Genomic DNA, 16368 nt, shown 5'->3' with positions numbered 1-16368 from the left:
CCCTGGAGTTGGGGTTTCTATACCCTCCCCTACCCCAGGGATAACTGCTTGTGAGCCCCTGGCATTAGGGAGGCTGTACTTCCTGGGCAAGAGGAAGCAGAGGCAGCAAAGATGGTCACCCCACCCAGCCGGCACCTCTAGTATAAGAATGTGTTCCTCTCCAGCTGTGTGCCTGTGATTTGTGAGATCCATTAACAGGGCTCAGCACAGGACCTAGCACAAAGTGGTACTCACTAAGTAGTGCTCTTCATGACCACCATTTTCTTTTTCATATGACCACTACCCTTTTATCTGTGGATGGGGAAAGTAAGAACTGGGAAGGGGAAGTGACTAGCCCGAGGAGTCCAAGGCTCCATACAGTAGGATCTTAATAATAACAGAGCAAAAGGAGCCAGAAACCAAATTTCAAAGTCAAGTGTTGGAAATGCTGAGTTCTAATTTCTTCTCTGTTCTTTATTTAAGAGATCCATTTTTCCATCCATCAGTCAGCTATACTCTTCATTAAAGTACAATCTTATTTCTTATTCTGGACCCAACTATGCCAAAAAACTGGATTTTGTTTTAAAAACGAATTTCAGATCAAATCATGGTTCTTTGAAAAGATCAACAAAATTGACAACCCTCTAGTCAGACAGACCAAGAAAAGACATGAGATTCACATTACTGAAGTCAGGATCAAAAGTTGGAATGTTACTACCAGCCTTACAGAAATACAAAAGATTTATAAAGGAGTACTATGAACAATTCTGTGCCAACAGATTAGATAACGTAGAGGACATGGACAAATTCCTAGAAAGACACAAATTACCAAAACTGACGCAAGAAGAAAGAGAAAATCTGAGTAGACCTGTGACATGTAAAGTGATTAAATTAATAAAAAACCTACCCCCCCCCCAAAAAAAAAACCCAAACAAACACACAAACAAAAACCTAGGACCAGCTAACTTCCCTGGTGGATTCTACCAAACATTTAAAAAAAAATTAATACCAATTCTTCACAAAATCTTCCCCCTAAAAAAGAAGATGAGGAAATACTTCCCCATTCATTCTAGAAGGCCAATGTTATCTTGACACCAAAACCAAACAAAAATATCACAAGAACCTGGAGCCTTCACCTAGAATGTCCTTGTGTGGTTTTGGCAGCAGGCCTGTTTTTTTTCCTAATTCACCTCTTCACAGGACTCCCAGCTGTATGTGAGAATTTCAATTTCAACTCTGCAGTTTGTATGGGTCCAAAATTGCTTTCTTTCCTCTCTTGCATTCTAGGTCTCTGGTATCAACTGTTGATCTATGATCACAAAATCAATCAATCAGTCAATCAATCAATCTTGTAGCTATGTGTGGTGATGGATGTTAACTAGACGTAGTGTGATCATTTCACACTATCTTGAATAAATATGTTGTACACCTGAAATGAATATGTTATGTGTTAGTTATATCTCAATTTAAAAAAAACAGACAGTTGACCCCAGAACAAACTCATGTCCTAAGTCAACTTTCATAGTGATAATGCTGCAGACACACATTTCAAAATTCAGTGTCATATAATAAGCATTTATTTCTCACACATCTGGATTTAGCTGATATAGACTAGGTTCACTTCACATTACTGGTAAGATCTAGGTCTGCTCCTCGTATTCCTCATCTTCCATGGACCAGCAGCTGCCTGGGGCAAGTTCTTCAAGAGGGCAAGCTCTGGGGGCACCTTGCTCAGTTGGTTAAGCATCTGCTTTCAGCTCAGGTCATGATCCCAGGGTCCTGGGATCGAGCCCCACATCGGACTCCCTATTCAGCAGGAAGTCTGCTTCTCCCCCTCCGCCTGCCTGCCACTCCCTCTGCTTGTGCTCGCAAGCTCTCTCTCTCTGTCAAATAAATAAAATCTAAAAAAAAAGGAGACAAGCTCTGTATGCAAGGACATTTTAAGCCTATGTTTACATCACATCTGCTAACATCGCTCTGGACAAAGCAAATCCCATGGCCATGCCCACGCCAAGAGAGGAGGTACTCTGCTCCTGAGGAGGTGGTGGGAAAGTAGTAAATATTTGCTAAGGAGTAGTCCAGTCTACACATTCACCTTCCCACTTGAAGTTCACCTTTTCATGTTTAGTCCCCAGGAATTTCCCTTCCTTTCCTGAATTCAGCTCAATACTTTTGAAACATGTTTGGTATTCATCTAGCATCTAGGTGTTTGTGAATAAGGGTTTTTCAGGGTAATTTCCCACTATACTGCTAGAAGTATACATTGCACATAGGGATGATACAGCAAAGCTAGGACTCCATCACGGATCTGTAGACCTTCACGTCCCCTTCTCTTTTTTCATTTTTTTTCAAGATTTTATTTATTTGAGAGAGAGAACACAAGCTGGGGGGAGGGACAGAGAGGGAGAAGCAGACTCTCTGCAGAGCAGGGAGTCTAATGCGGGGCTCAGTCCCAGGATCCTGGGATCATGACCTGAGCTGAAGGCAGACACTTAACTGACTGAGCCACCCAGGCACCCCTCCCCTTCTCTTTTAACCACACTATTGCTGCCTTTTAAGTAAATGACCTCTGCATTGTTTTTCAAACTGTTGACCACCATCACAGTAAGAAATACATTTTATTTTATAGCTCAGTGCACATATATATAATTTAGAAAGTATTAATCCTTTCTAAGTGGGGTATATTCTGATATTTTCCATTCTATATTTTATTTATTTAAATTCAATTAGCCAACATATAGTACATCATTAGTTTCAGATGTAGTGTTCAGTAATTCATCAGTTGCTTTTAACACCCAGTGCTCATCACATCACATGCCCTCCTTAAATCCCATCACCCAATTACCCCATCCCCCCACCCACCTCCCCTCCAGCAACCCTCAGTTTGTTTCCTATAGTTAAGAGTCTCTCATGGTTTTTTTCCCTCTCTGATGACTTCCCATTCAGTTTTCCCTCTCTTCCCCTAAGATCTTCTGTACTATTTCTTATATTCCACATATGTGTGAAACCATATGATAATTGTCTTTCTCTGATTGACTTATTTCATTAGCATAATACCCTACAGTTCCATCCATGTCGATGTAAATGGTAACTATTCATCCTTTCTGATGGCTGAGTATTATTCCATTGTATATATATACCACATCTTCTTTGTCCATTCATCTGTTGATGGACATCTCAGCTCTTTCCACAGTTTAGCTATTGTGGACATTGCCACTATGAACATCGGGGTGCAGGTGCCTCTTCAGATCAATATATTTGTATCTTTGGGGTAAATACCTAGTAGTGCAATTGCTGGGTTGTAGGGTAGTTCTATTTTTAACTTCTTGAGGAACCTCCATACTGTTTTCCAGAGTGGCTGTACCAGCTTGCATCCCCACCAACAGTGTAAGAGGGTTCCCCTTTCTCCACATCCTGGCCAACATTTGTTTCCTGTCTTGTTAATTTTAGCCATTCTGACTGGTGTGAGGTGGTATCTCATTGTGGTTTTGATTTGTATTTCCCTGATGCCAAGTGATGTCCGACATTTTTTCATGTGTCTGTTGGCCATTTGCATGTCTTCTTTGGAGAAATGTCTGTTCATGTCTTCTGCCCATTTCTGGGCTGGATTATTTGTTTTTTGGGTGTTGAGTTTGATAAGCTCTTTATAGATCTTGGATATTATTCCTTTATCTGATATATTATTTGCAAATATCTTCTCCCATTCCATACATTGCCTTTTAGTTTTGTTACTGTTTCCTTTGCTGTGCAGAAACTTCTTATCTTGATGAATCCCAATAGTTTGTTTTTGCTTTTGTTTCCCTTGACTTTGGAGACGTGTCAAGCAAGAAGTTGCTGCGGCCAAGGTTGAAGAGGTTGCTGCCTGTGTTCCCCTCAAGGATTTTGATGGATTCCTGTCTCACATTTAGGTGTTTCATCCATTTTGAGCTTATCTCTGTGTATGGTGTAAGAAAATGGTTCCAGTTTCATTCTTCTACATTTGGCTGTCCAATTTTCCCAGCACCATTTATTGAAGAGACTGTCCTTTTTCCATTGGATATTCTTTCCTGCTTTGTCGAAGATTAGTTGACCATAAAGGGTCCATTTCTTGGTTCTCTATTCTGTTCCATTGATCTATGTGTCTGTTTTTGTGCCAGTACCATACTGTCTTGATGATGACAGCTTTGTAATAGAGCTTGAAGTCCGGCATTGTGATGCCACCAGCTTTGGTTTTCTTTTTCAACATTCCTCTGGCTATTCAGGATTTTTTCTGGTTCCATACAAATTTTAGGATTACTTGTTCTAGCTCTGTGAAAAATGTCAATGGTATTTTGATATGGATTGATTGAATGTGTAAATTGCTCTGGGTAGCATAGACATTTTCACAATATTTGTTCTTCCAATCCATGAGCATGGAATGTTTTTCCATCTCTTTGTGTCTTCCTCAATTTCTTTCATAAGTGTTCTGTAGTTTTTAGAGTACAGACCCTTTGCCTCTTTGGTTATTATTATTTATTATTATTCCTAGGTATCTTATGGGTTTTGGTGCATCCATTCCATATTTTAAATGCAGGTCACAGGGCACCTGGGTGGCGCAGTAGGTTAAGCGTCTGACTCTTGGTTTCAGCTCAGGTCGTGAGCTCCGCACTCAGCATGGGGTCTGCTTGAGATTCTCTCTCCCTCTCCCTCTGCCCCTCCTGCTTGTATGTGTGCGCACTCTCACTCTAAAATAAATAAATAAATAAATATTTTAAATAATGAAATAAGTTCTGGTCATGATACTAAACTGATTTTACAACCTACCAATGGTTCACAACCTGCAGTTTGAAAAACACTGACCTAGTGAACTCCTTTAATCATCTTCTCTTCCTCATAATTAATTCTGGAATATGTCTACTTTTATCTCTTTGCAAAGGGAAAATAAACTTTTCCTTGTCCTTTCATCCAACTCATTATGAATTTCTCTGTGGTCTGTGGTCCTAAGCCAGCCTTTGGTGCTACCTAGTTCCTTCCTACAAACCCAACATATAATGAGCCTGCACTCTGGGCATGTGTGGCCCAGTGCCAGGGGCCAACAGGCATGCAAGGCAGGTTAGTGCCCAGCTCTTGAAGAAACGATACCATTATTCAGCCTAGACAAGTACTTGGTCAAAGGGTAGCCCATTGACAAAGTTCAGTAAGCTCCTTGGAGGCCATGAGCTGATTAGTGAAGGCCTCAAGGAAAACAGATCTGAATGGGCAACGGAAGCAAAGGGAGAAGGATCCAGGGTTTGGAGCTTTCCTCAGCAGAAGTAGGGAGGCACCAATGATTTTTGAGCCAAGTAGATACAAAACCAGATGAAGGTTTCAGGAAAGTTAGTTTGGCAAGTCCACTCAGCCTTCGTTCAGCACATATACTGTAAGTGCCCTCTATGTTGCAGGTGCCGTGCTACACATTCAGAGTATTTTGGTGAACAAAACAGGCAAATATCCCTGCACTCAAGAGAACTTACACTCCAAGGGGCGCCTGGGTGGCTCAGTTCGTTAAGCATCTGCCTTCAGCTCAGGTCATGATCCCAGGGTCCTGAGATCGAGACCTATGTCAGGCTCCCTGCTCAGTGGGGAGCCTGCTTCTCCCTGCCCCTCTGCCTACCACTCCCCCTGCTTGTCCCCTCTCTCTCTGTCAAATAAATAAATAAAATATTTAAAAAAAAAAAAAGAACTTACACTCCAGCAGTGGGGCTGGGGGCAGGGGAATCAAGCTTGTATTGTTTATTAGCAATAGCATGTGTGAAAGGTGGTAAGTACGAGGGAAAATGAAAAGGAGAGGGTGAGGGGGTGGGGAGTGGCTCAGGTGGGATGCATCTTGCAGGGAGCCTGGAGTCCGGCAGACTGCTCGGGGCATGGCTGGGGGTGAGGAAGTGGCCTGAGCCCCAGCAGTGGCAGCAGGGAGAGCCGAGGGGCAGGAGGGCAACCTCATGCTCCTATTTTCCTTTCAGAAACAAAATGTACAATATTCGGGGCAACAGGCAGGCCCAAGGAACAGGCCACCGATCTCTAGGGGAAGATCCTCCACTGAGCGCGGAATCTTGGAGGACAGAGCAGCCCCTATCCTCTGACCCCGGCGCCCCAGGTGAGCTCTGCTTGGGTTTGGGCTGTCCTCAGAGACCAAGTGAGTGCCCTCTTTATCCTCCCCAGAGATCAGCATTTATGCTTTTTGTTTCTAACCTGAAACTCTCCAGGTCACTCCTCCTGGTTTCTATGGGTCTAGTAGCAATGGCTCCTTTTTTTACTAATATTATTGTGGTAAAATACATTTGAAATTTACCATTTTAACCAACTGTAAGTGCACAATTCAGTGGCATGAAGCACGTTCACAGTGGTGTTCAACCATCACCACCATCCTCACCAGTAATTCTTTCTCGTCTTCCCAAACTGATGCTCTTAGCAATGACTCCTGAAGTAATAAAAGAAAATATATCTCACTTTTTCTTTCTTACTTTTTTTTTTAATTTATAAGGAAAAGATATAAAAATGCCGCCCTGGGGTGATTAAAATCAGATCTGCCTGAAGAAGCAGAGCAAGTGACCTTTAGGTGTCCATCCAGCTATTCCATAGAACTTTACTGTTTCACTAAATGTGAGTGGCCCACAACATTGGTGGGGGGATGGACTTTTTTTTTTTTTTTTTTTGGAAATTGGTATGGGTGCCCTTAGGACATTTTGTAATCTGGAAACAGTTGGAAGAAAACTGGCTGAGGCAGCACCGTGGGGTCTTCTAGCCGGGAGGACCCCTCAACTGTATAGAAGTGGCTCCAGAAAGAGCACCCCTTTGGAACAGTGCCCGGCGAGTCCCCGCAGATCACAGTGAACAATGCGCGAAGGGCTCAGTACCCCATCGAATCAGTAGTAATGGAACCAGCACTCTTATATAGCAGTTACTTTGTGTCACGGCTACTCTAAGCACTTTTTTCCTTTTGGTAACAGTTTTATTAAGATATAATTCACATACTGAACAATTCACCCATTTGAAATATACAATTCACCATAACCAATTTTAGAACATGCTCATTATCCCAGAAAGAAACCTCGCATCCCTCCAGCTCTAGGCAACCACTGTTCGACTTTCTGTCTCTGTGGATTTGCCTGTTCTGGATAGTTCATATAGATGGAATCTGCAATATCTGGTCCTTTAGGACTGCTCCTGTCACCGAACAGAATCTTTTCAAGTTTCTTTTATGTGTTCCAAGCACTTCACCTGATTTAACCTCTTTGACCCTTCCAAAAACCTGAGCAGTAGCTTCCGTTGGTCTCATTTACTAAATCAGGGAACCGAGGATAGAAAAGTGGAGTGACTGGCTCATTGCCACACAGGGGGTGTGGAACTAGGAACTAGGGTTCAGGCCAAGGCTTTAGAAAAGACTCATTTTCTAAAGCAGTGATTTTTCACACAACCTTTTTATTGCCATGACACTTTGACCCCCGTAAATAAAATCTAATATACAGTGCATATCAAAGCAGACTTGAGGCAGGGGATGGGAGTCTGGACTCCCCTTGGCTCCTCCTACCGTCTTCCCGTCCCAGTCAGCCCTGTGGCACCCCCATGAAGTCCTACAGCACTGACGGAAAACCACTCTCCTAGGCCTCGTCTTCACCAACTGTGAAATGGGTGCAGTGATCCCTACCTTGCCTGCCGTCAGGTTCAGTGGAGAGTAGTGTTATCAGAGGGCAGCAGGGCTACATGGAGCGCCCCCTGCTCTTCTATACCCCACGGCAAGAAAGAGAAAGAAGCATTGCTGTCCTTTGAGCTCTGCGGTTGGGTTTATACCCAGTGCAACTGAATTTCTTTTAAGTCTAGGACAAAACCATTCTGTTCTTGTATTCAACAAGGCCAGGGAAGTTCTGATTCCTAGTAGAGTAGTTTCTTATCCATTCTAGATGGTTTGGCTGGCCCCAGAAGAAGCATGCTAAATTATTCTACTCATCCTCTAAGTCCTGCCTGTCCCCTCACCTGGGATTCCATACCACGTCCTTATTTTTTTAACACCCTAGTCCCAAAAGGATTGGGGATAGCTTATTAAAATACATACCAGGGGGGCGCCTGGGTGGCTCAGTCGTTAAGCGTCTGCCTTCAGCTCAGGTCATGATCCCAGGGTCCTGGGATCGAGTCCCACATCGGGCTCCCTGCTCGGCGGGAAGCCTGCTTCTCCCTCTCCCACTCCCCCTGCTTGTGTTCCCTCTCTCACTGTGTCTCTCTCTGTCAAATAAATAAATAAAATCTTTAAAAAAATAAATAAAATAAAATACATATCAGGGGAAAGTAAATGAGTAATTTGGGCTAGGAAATTTAGATAAGACCAAGATAAGATCCTATAGAATAGCTAAGAGTGGGCAGCAGATGCAGCTCTGAGCTTCTCAGTAGCCAAGGCAAAGAGGGAAATGCAAGTGGTAGATTATTTCCAGTATCTGTAAGAATAAACACATGTTTTCTTAGAAAAAGCAAAGCCTTTTCTGGCACAGAGCATTGAGAAAAATTTCTTCTGCTGGTACCTTATAATAGGCATGATGTGTATGTACCATGTAGACAAGATTCTCAAGGTCTTTTGACTATATAATCAGGCCATTAAAATGTCCCTGGATGCAGGCTGATGGCAGATCCCTAAAGTATAGGCTTGGGGCAGGGCAAGACAAGGCATCGGGGGTGGGTGAGTGACTGTGATGTTGAATTTGATTTAAGAAAAAATAAAATAAAAATAAAACAAAATAAGAAATTCAGTAATGGTTGGCAAATGTTTTCTATAGAGCCAGATAGTAAATGTTGGAGGCATTGTGGGACATATGGTCTCTGCTGCCAGTCCTCAACTCTGCCCTTGTGGAGTGAAAGCAGCACAGATAATGTACAAACAAATGTGGCCGTGTTCCAATAAAACTTTATTTACAGAAGCAGGCTGTGGGCTGGATTTGGCCTGTGGACCCGTGGTTGTTGACCCTGGCTCTAGAGGAAATAGGACTGTGCAGCCTGGAGGCAGTCAACTGTGGGAAATGTGTGCCCTAACTTAGCTTGTAATAAGAATCCAATGAGAGTCTGACTTACTCTCTGGGGCAAGAATGCAGAATACAGATATTCCATACTCCTGCCTATGGACAGATCTCTGTACTTTGAAAATTCTCCAGAGGGTAGAGATGGGATCCTTAAATAAGAAACAAGACATCCTGCCAGGGCTTGTGCCTGAGATAGCCCCTGGCACACAGCAGCGGTGTGATGTGAGATAGCCCATACAGGTGGGGATCCGAGAGTGGGGGACAGGCACACGTCAGAGGATGGGCTGAGGGACCCAGCTGGTACAGTGTAAATAACGTTTATATAGCTCAAGGGCTCTCAAAGTATGATGCGGGACCAGCTGCAGCAGCATCACCTAGGAAAGTTTTAGAAATGCAAATTCTCAAGCCCCGTCCCAGACCTGTTAATGAGAAGCTCTGGGAGTAGGGTACCACAGTCTGCATTTTACTGGGCCCTTCAGTGCTTCTGCAGCAAGCTCAGTTTTGAGTACCACTGAGGCCACTGATCATAACCTCTGTGTTCCTCCTTTTGAGCAGGGAAATATCCAGCGGATTCTCCAAAGTCTACACCCAAGTCCTCTCTGGCTGCCAATCTCATTCAGAAAGCCAAGCACCAGAACAACACCTTTCCGTTCTTTGCTGAAGGACTCACATGGACCCGAACTGCCCAGGAAAAGGTTCTGGCCTTGGAGCAGCAGGTTCTGACGCTCACCAAGGAGTTAAAGTCTCAGAAGGTGAGCTCTGGCCCCACAGAGGCCCCAAGCTCCAGTGCACCCCTCTGGGCCTGGAGCCTCTGAACAAGCTAGACATGCTACATTAGCCCGGCCAGGCATGTGCCAGTCTCGGTCCTTAAGAGCCAAACTGGTGGTGGTGGGAAATGCTGTGCTGTTGGTTACTAAGGGCCATGTGGACGCTCAGCCTGGGTGACGGAAGGCCTTCCAGGGCAGGATCTCTGGAACCTACTTTGTATTGCTCTTGGACTCCTCCTAGAAGACTGTGCCTGGCCTCACCCCACACTGAAGAGAGGCAGCATTTGGAGGAGGGGGATCTGGATGCAGGGTCCTGGGAGGGACCCCCAAAGGAACCGGCAGCTGGTAACGGTGCAGATCGCTGAAGGACTATCACAGGACAGAGAAAGCAGGCAGGTCTGTTGTAGCTCTGGGGCTCAGCCAGGCCCAACAGGGGATAGTGACGAGGAAGATTTAGCCTTAATAGAGAAGTTAATTATAGCGGTTAAAAAAAAGAGTGACATGGTCATTGTAGAACACAGATCACATACATACACAGGCATTAAAATCATCCCCAAATCCTACAAGCCAGGGAATAAATCATGTTCGCTTTTTTGGGGCAACTTTGTGAAGTAGTGAGAATCACATGGCAGGGAGGTGAGGGGGACTGCAACCCTGGGCACAATAAAAGTAGTTAAACTAGCACAGTTGTTACTGAAAATCCCAAGGGTGGTACGTGGTGGGGCCCCCAGGGGTGGGCCCCACTGAGAACCCAGGCTTCTTTTCCTCTGAGGGGAAGGCCCAAATCTTCATGTTTGAGGTTTGGCTGCCCTCAGTCTTTTCCTGCTTTATTTCCCAGCTCTATGTACTTCTGAATAATCTCCCTCCTCTACATTTCTTGTCCTTTCTGCTGCTCTGTTTTTGAAGACAGTCCAGAAAAATGCTCTCCCTACCGAGTTTTGCCCCTTCTCTGCCTTTCTTGCCCTTAAGCAGATATTAGGGGAGACTTCTGTCCTGGCAGGTCAGGGCATACATTTAATGAAGCAGCTCGTGATTAGAGTCCTCCAAGGAGGAAGCTCATTCGTTCATAGGTTCGCACTTCAGTTGTGTATTCACCAGGTCTTTGTCGAGGGCCTGTGGTGTGCACGCAGTATTCTAGGCGCTGGGAACAGTGGGAAGAGACACGGGCCCTGCCCCTGCAGAGGCTTGCATGTCACCGCAGAGACAGGCGGTAAACACCCCGACACCCATGTACAGCATTACAGCGTGTGAAGTCCCCTCTGCTGCCACTTAGCAGCCCAGCTTCTTTTTCTTTGGTCATCTTCCCATCCTGCGGTGGAGCTGCTGGTGCTCCTGAGAGCCCAGGGGGCATCCGGCTGGGCTGGAGTACCTCCCCGATCCCTGGACCAGTACAGCGTAAGGCCCAGACCCCACCTGGCCAGGAAAAGCAAGCTGGATGTGAACACTGCCTCTCCTTTGACCTCACCTTCCCCTTCTTTCTAGGAAACCTGGGCAGCCTCCCTGGGCTTGGCCTTTGCTTCCAAGGTGTCGGGAGTTGTCCAATGAAGGAGAGAGGCCCGGGAGACCGAGATTTCCTTGAGGTTTGCCCCCAGTGGCTGTGCCGCCCTGGAGGATGTGGCATCCTCAATAAATGAAGGCAAGCTCGTGGAGACCAGTCAGGGCTCCCCAGGCCGCTGACAGCTTCCCTGCGGTCAGAGTGAAAATGGCAGGAGGAAGTTGTCCAAGCATTACAGAACCTGGACTTTCTTACTGGTTCACTTCCCAGCAAAGCTTGGCCTGGCCTGGGACCGATAGTCAGGAGGAGAGGAAGGCCTGCGGTCCCACTTTTGCCTCACCAGATGAGTGCTGTGCATGCTGTCCAGCCCATCTCACAAGTGTGCTTTTGTCTGGTGGGCATCTCGGAGCACAGGCCTTAAAGTGGAAGGTGCCGTCCGCAGTTCTGGCCCTGAGGAAGTTTCTTAACCCCTAAAGCCTCAGCTTCCTCCTGTCCCTGGAGTTATAGCAGTGCTTACTGCAGAGGCCTGTGTCCGGATGCATAAAGCCCAGTGCCTGGCATGCAGCAGCCGCCCGCCAGATGCAGGCTTTGGCTGCTATCATGGCATTCCCTGCCCTTCTCGTTGATTCCTTCCAGCTTTACAAGGAATGGCATGATCCTCTGAAGGGCTCTAGGAAGACAGATGGGTGCCCATGAGGGTCTCCAAGAAATGAGTGGCATAGCAGCGATGGGCAGAGGTCAAGTCTTCATCCCACATTAGGCAGGGGGAGCCCCAGCCCTACCAACTCTGGCGTTTTACCTCCAGCCCAGATACCAAAACCAAAGAGGGGAGGGAGAGAAGATTGACTCTTGGCCCAGAGGTAGGACAGAGGAGGCCTGCAAAAGCTTGGGGTGCCCAGTGGTGTCCCAGATGTGCAGAAATGCTGATTGGAGGACACTAACTGTCCATCTGAGACCCTCCGAGTCCAGTTCCTCAGCTGGGCAGACAGTCTCCCGGACTTCCCTGGGCCCACATCTACAAGATGCCTTCCTGTATCTCTTCAGTGGAAGGTACTTTCTTTCTGCCTGAGGCTGCAGGAGGACATGGGAACTGGGAGGTCTTGTCCTGGCTCACCACCTGGGTGGTCATTGCCAATAGCGTTAATGATCCTTGAAGAATTTGTATCTCAAACTCTGTCGGATGCTGTGGAGGGCACAGAGGTACACTGGGTCCCTGCTGTCAGGTGGGGAAGAACAGATAAGAGCATACATAACTGGTGTTAGGGGTGGCCCTAGCTGTGTGCTCAGGCTTTCCATGCATTATCACTAATCCTTACAACAGTTACCAGCCCTCTTTTCTTGAGGAGCAAACTGAGGCTCTGAGAGATTCTGCATGCCCAGGGTCTCCCAGGAGCCAAGACCAGTTTAAGACTCTGGTCTGTCTGCTTCTAGAGCTTCTGCCCTTTTCACTGCCATGCTCAAGGAGCTCAGAGATGGTGGGGGCCTGCCCTGAGGTCACACAGCTGGAAGAGCCAGGACTGAGGCCCAGGTCCAGGATTCATCCCAGCCTCACCACCTCCTCTGTGGTCTCCCAGTACGGCCCAGCATCAGACATGGGCACATAACTGCTTTTCAGAAAATACAAATGCACTCATGTCTGGTGTCATATTAAACCATAGGACCACTCCAGTCCCCATTGAGCCATTATCTGTCCCAGGCCCTTGCAGCATGCTGGTCCCCCAGGAGATTTGGACTCCTGGGGATAGCACCAGATGGCTGCTTGGCTGGGTGACTCAGGCTCTCAGAGTTGACAAAATTGCACCCAGCCTGAAGGCTGTCTGCTCTGGCAGATGGAAGCCCGTGTTTGTCGTGATGTTGGCCATCTGTTGACTGCTGGGAATGATGAACTCCTCCCAGGCCCTTTCTGGGGCCAACTTAGCTCGCTCAGGGTAATTTGTTGAGGAAACTCGTTGGGGGCAAAGTGCAGCCTCTTACTTCACTAGAACCCTAGCCAGAGACCTCAACATACGCTCCCCTTATCCAGAGTACGGAGTACAAAGACTTCAGAGTGCACAGAGGGAGGGTGGAGAGGGGCCCTGGCTGTTTCCGCTTGGGGAGGGGCACTTGCCAGACTTCCTCTCTCATCCTTGAAGTGCCTGTGCCAGGAGTAGGGAGCATGATCTCCATTTCATCTATGACAAAGCCGAAGTTCACTTTTCTAAAACACTGTCATTAGAAACACCCTCATGGACCTGGAATGGCAAGCAAGGCCTCTAGGTCTCCAGAACCAGCGCTCCTTCACCTGCACCTGCTGGCGCCCAGCCTCCGAGGGGTCAGGGGCCGGGCTGCTGGACTGAGAGTCCGGTGCTCTTTCCCCAGCAACACTGGGCCCGTCCACCTTGATTTGAGTGAGTGATGCAAGTATCAACTCTTTAATAAGGGAAAGGATTAATTTTTAAAAGATGGTTTGTTGGCTTTTAAATTTTTAGATAATCAACTATACTTCAATAAAAAATATTTTTTAATAAAATGATAACGTGTGGCCAGTTAAAGTCTGAAATGGGCCAAACAATGATTTGATTAAGGAATATTAGAAGTACCACTAGATCAGCTCTTCTGTTTCTAAGAATGAGTCCTAAAGCATTGCTTATAGTTGTGGGAATTGGCAACACCCCGGGCATCCCTCCTTGAGGGCGGGACGAGGGCGCGGAGGTGCGACCAGACGAGGAGGAGTCCCCACACTCTTGCTGGTGGTGGCGGTGCTCAGGGACATGCCATCATGTATAGTAAGGCCCCGAGCAGCTTCCCTTTTGGTTTTTAATATTTCTAGATGGTGTGTATGTGCATTTGTTGTGACCTGATGTCCTCAGGCTCACCCATGTTGTAGCATGTAACAGGACTTCCTTCCTTTTTCAGGCTGAATAATATTCCATCATGTGTATATGCCACATTCTGCTTATCCATTCACCGTCAGGGGACATGTGGGTTGGTCCCATCTCTTGGGTGTTGTGAATGATGCTGCTATGAACTTGGGTTGTTTCTATTTTTAAAAAAATGGAAAGAAGTGTTTCAGTGCAAAATCTGTTAACTACACATCATGGAGAAGTGGAGGGCCCCAGATTAGGATTGGGAGTCCTCTGTTGTGGCAGGTTTTCCCACCTGTGGGGATCCACCAGCTCCTTTTAGTCCTCTTCCTTCTCCTTTCTTGGGCTTCAGTGTCCTCCTGTGACAGCAAGTGACCTGCCTGACCAGGTGGTCTCCCCGGGCCTGCCAGCCACCGGGTTTTCTGAATCCGAGGTCCATTCGCACTCCTCATCTCGTGCTTCCTGCCCTGACTCCGTCCCTTCCCTGCTTCCTTTCTCCCTGTCTCATTCTGCAGCTGGGATTCTGGGGTGGGAGGAGAGCCTCCTGGGCGGGAAGTAGGAAGGGGGAGGAGGCAGCTGGATGTAATGGAATGGGCTTCAGAGTTGACTCTGCCAAAGTTGGGGGAAAGATACCTGCCTGATGCTGGGCCTCAGGAGAGCCTGAACAGTGGTGTCTGCTGGTTAATTCGCCCAGGCACTTACCAGGGTCCTCTCCAAATCTCCGCCAAACCAGAAAATGGTCTCAGCTTCTCAGTTATCCTGGAGCCACAGGAATGGTGATCTCTCTCAGCAGAGCCTGAGAAGCTAGTTCATTCCAAACATTCCAGTTTGGTTCGCAACCACCTCCTCACCCCACCTTCCAGCCACACCCAAGAATGCCCACAGCCCCACACAGGTTCTTTCATTCCTCTGGGCCTTTGCTGGAGCTGTTGACTCAGCTCGCGTGGAAAGCCCTTCTAGCCTTCATCTCCTACCTACTGCTTGACCGTCTCTGGCCCTCCTCATTCTTCACGGATCAGCTTCAACTGTTCTGCCTTTCTGTAGAATATACTGGTCTTCCCCCACCTCCATCCCAGGTAGAATTCATTGCTTTCTGCTCTGTATCCCCAGCAATACCCTTGCTTCCCTCTTGCAGTAAATCACTCCATTATAGTAGTTCACTTTTGTTCCCACCAGCCTTGGTGGTTTTTGAAGGTGAGAACTTTGACTGATCTCCCTCCGGGCCACTGACACCCAGCCCAGGGCCTGGCACTGAGTGGGGCTTAATAACGTTTGGATGGCTGGAGGGAAGGGAGAGAACCCAGAAGAGGGCCAGTCTGTGGTCCCCAGGTTTCAGAAGTTGCATGCTAATTCGATCCTGCCATTAATTTCTCAGATAAGGTCATGATTTGGAGCAGTTCTCTTCCAAAATGGAATCATTCTTAGCAATATCCCTATCTAGCTGATTCATTTAGTTGAATACTTTGGTGTGGATACAGGTAATGTGTTTCTGGGAAACCATATTCTCTGGCATGGAGCAGAGCAATGGACCAGAGTCCCTGCCTACCAGGTCTGAGGCTCACTTGGGACTGGCCGCTGGGCTGCCTGGCTTCTGATATTCTGATCCTGGCCTTAAGTGAACCCACATCCCTGCTTTGGGACAGGACAGGTCCTGGGGAGGTTGGGGGCTTGAAGGCGTGGAGAGCCAAGCAGACCTAGAGTCTCCATGTGCATACAGTGCCCCTGCCAAGGAATAAATGGAAGTCTGTTGCTTCTGAGCTCTCTCTGCTTTCTTGCACAGGCCTGCAGGCATTGCTTGGTGGCCCGAGGGGCTGGGCACAGTGGACAGCATGAGGCTCTGTGTGTGCTTTAGCCTGAGCATTGCCCATGCATTTCCTCTCAGGTGCTCTCCCAGCTCCATCCGTATCAACTACTTGATGCTGTATCTGGGATTCTGAGGACTCCACTAGGCTTAGCAGGGAGGAATATTGACATGAGTCAGGTCTGCCACAGGAGCCGGAGAGAAGGGCCACGCCGGTGTACCACAGGCCGCCTTCATGACTGACCGAGCACAGCCTTGTGATGATTTGGGATTGAATTCCACTCTACTCTGTGGGGCTTCAGTTTTCCCATCTCTGAAATGGACACATATCAGTCAGGGTTCAGGCTCAGCTGCTGTAACAAAGAAGCCTCCGAGTGCTCTGGTCTAAAACAATCTGGAAGTTATTTCTCTCCTGCCTTCTCGTGGAAGAACCCAGAGGTTCAGTGAGCAGTTCTGAGCTAGTAACGCAACTGCTGTCCTCATC

General features: G+C 47.2%; 1 protein-coding gene across 1 annotated transcript in view; it reads left to right on the top strand.

Annotated features, from left to right (window-relative positions):
• The window catches only part of TBC1D2 (TBC1 domain family member 2), a 50786-nt gene that overhangs the window by 13920 nt on the left and 20498 nt on the right, over window positions 1–16368 (top strand). Inside the window, exons 4-5 of the mRNA XM_032418725.1 lie at window positions 5937–6070; window positions 9534–9730. Of these exons, the coding sequence (XP_032274616.1) occupies window positions 5937–6070; window positions 9534–9730 (331 nt within the window). The remainder of the gene's footprint in view (window positions 1–5936; window positions 6071–9533; window positions 9731–16368) is intronic.

Source organism: Phoca vitulina, unplaced genomic scaffold (genome assembly GCF_004348235.1).
Source record: "Phoca vitulina isolate PV1807 unplaced genomic scaffold, GSC_HSeal_1.0 scaffold21, whole genome shotgun sequence".
Lineage (NCBI taxonomy): Eukaryota > Metazoa > Chordata > Mammalia > Carnivora > Phocidae > Phoca > Phoca vitulina.
This window is presented reverse-complemented; position numbering and strand designations above follow the sequence as displayed.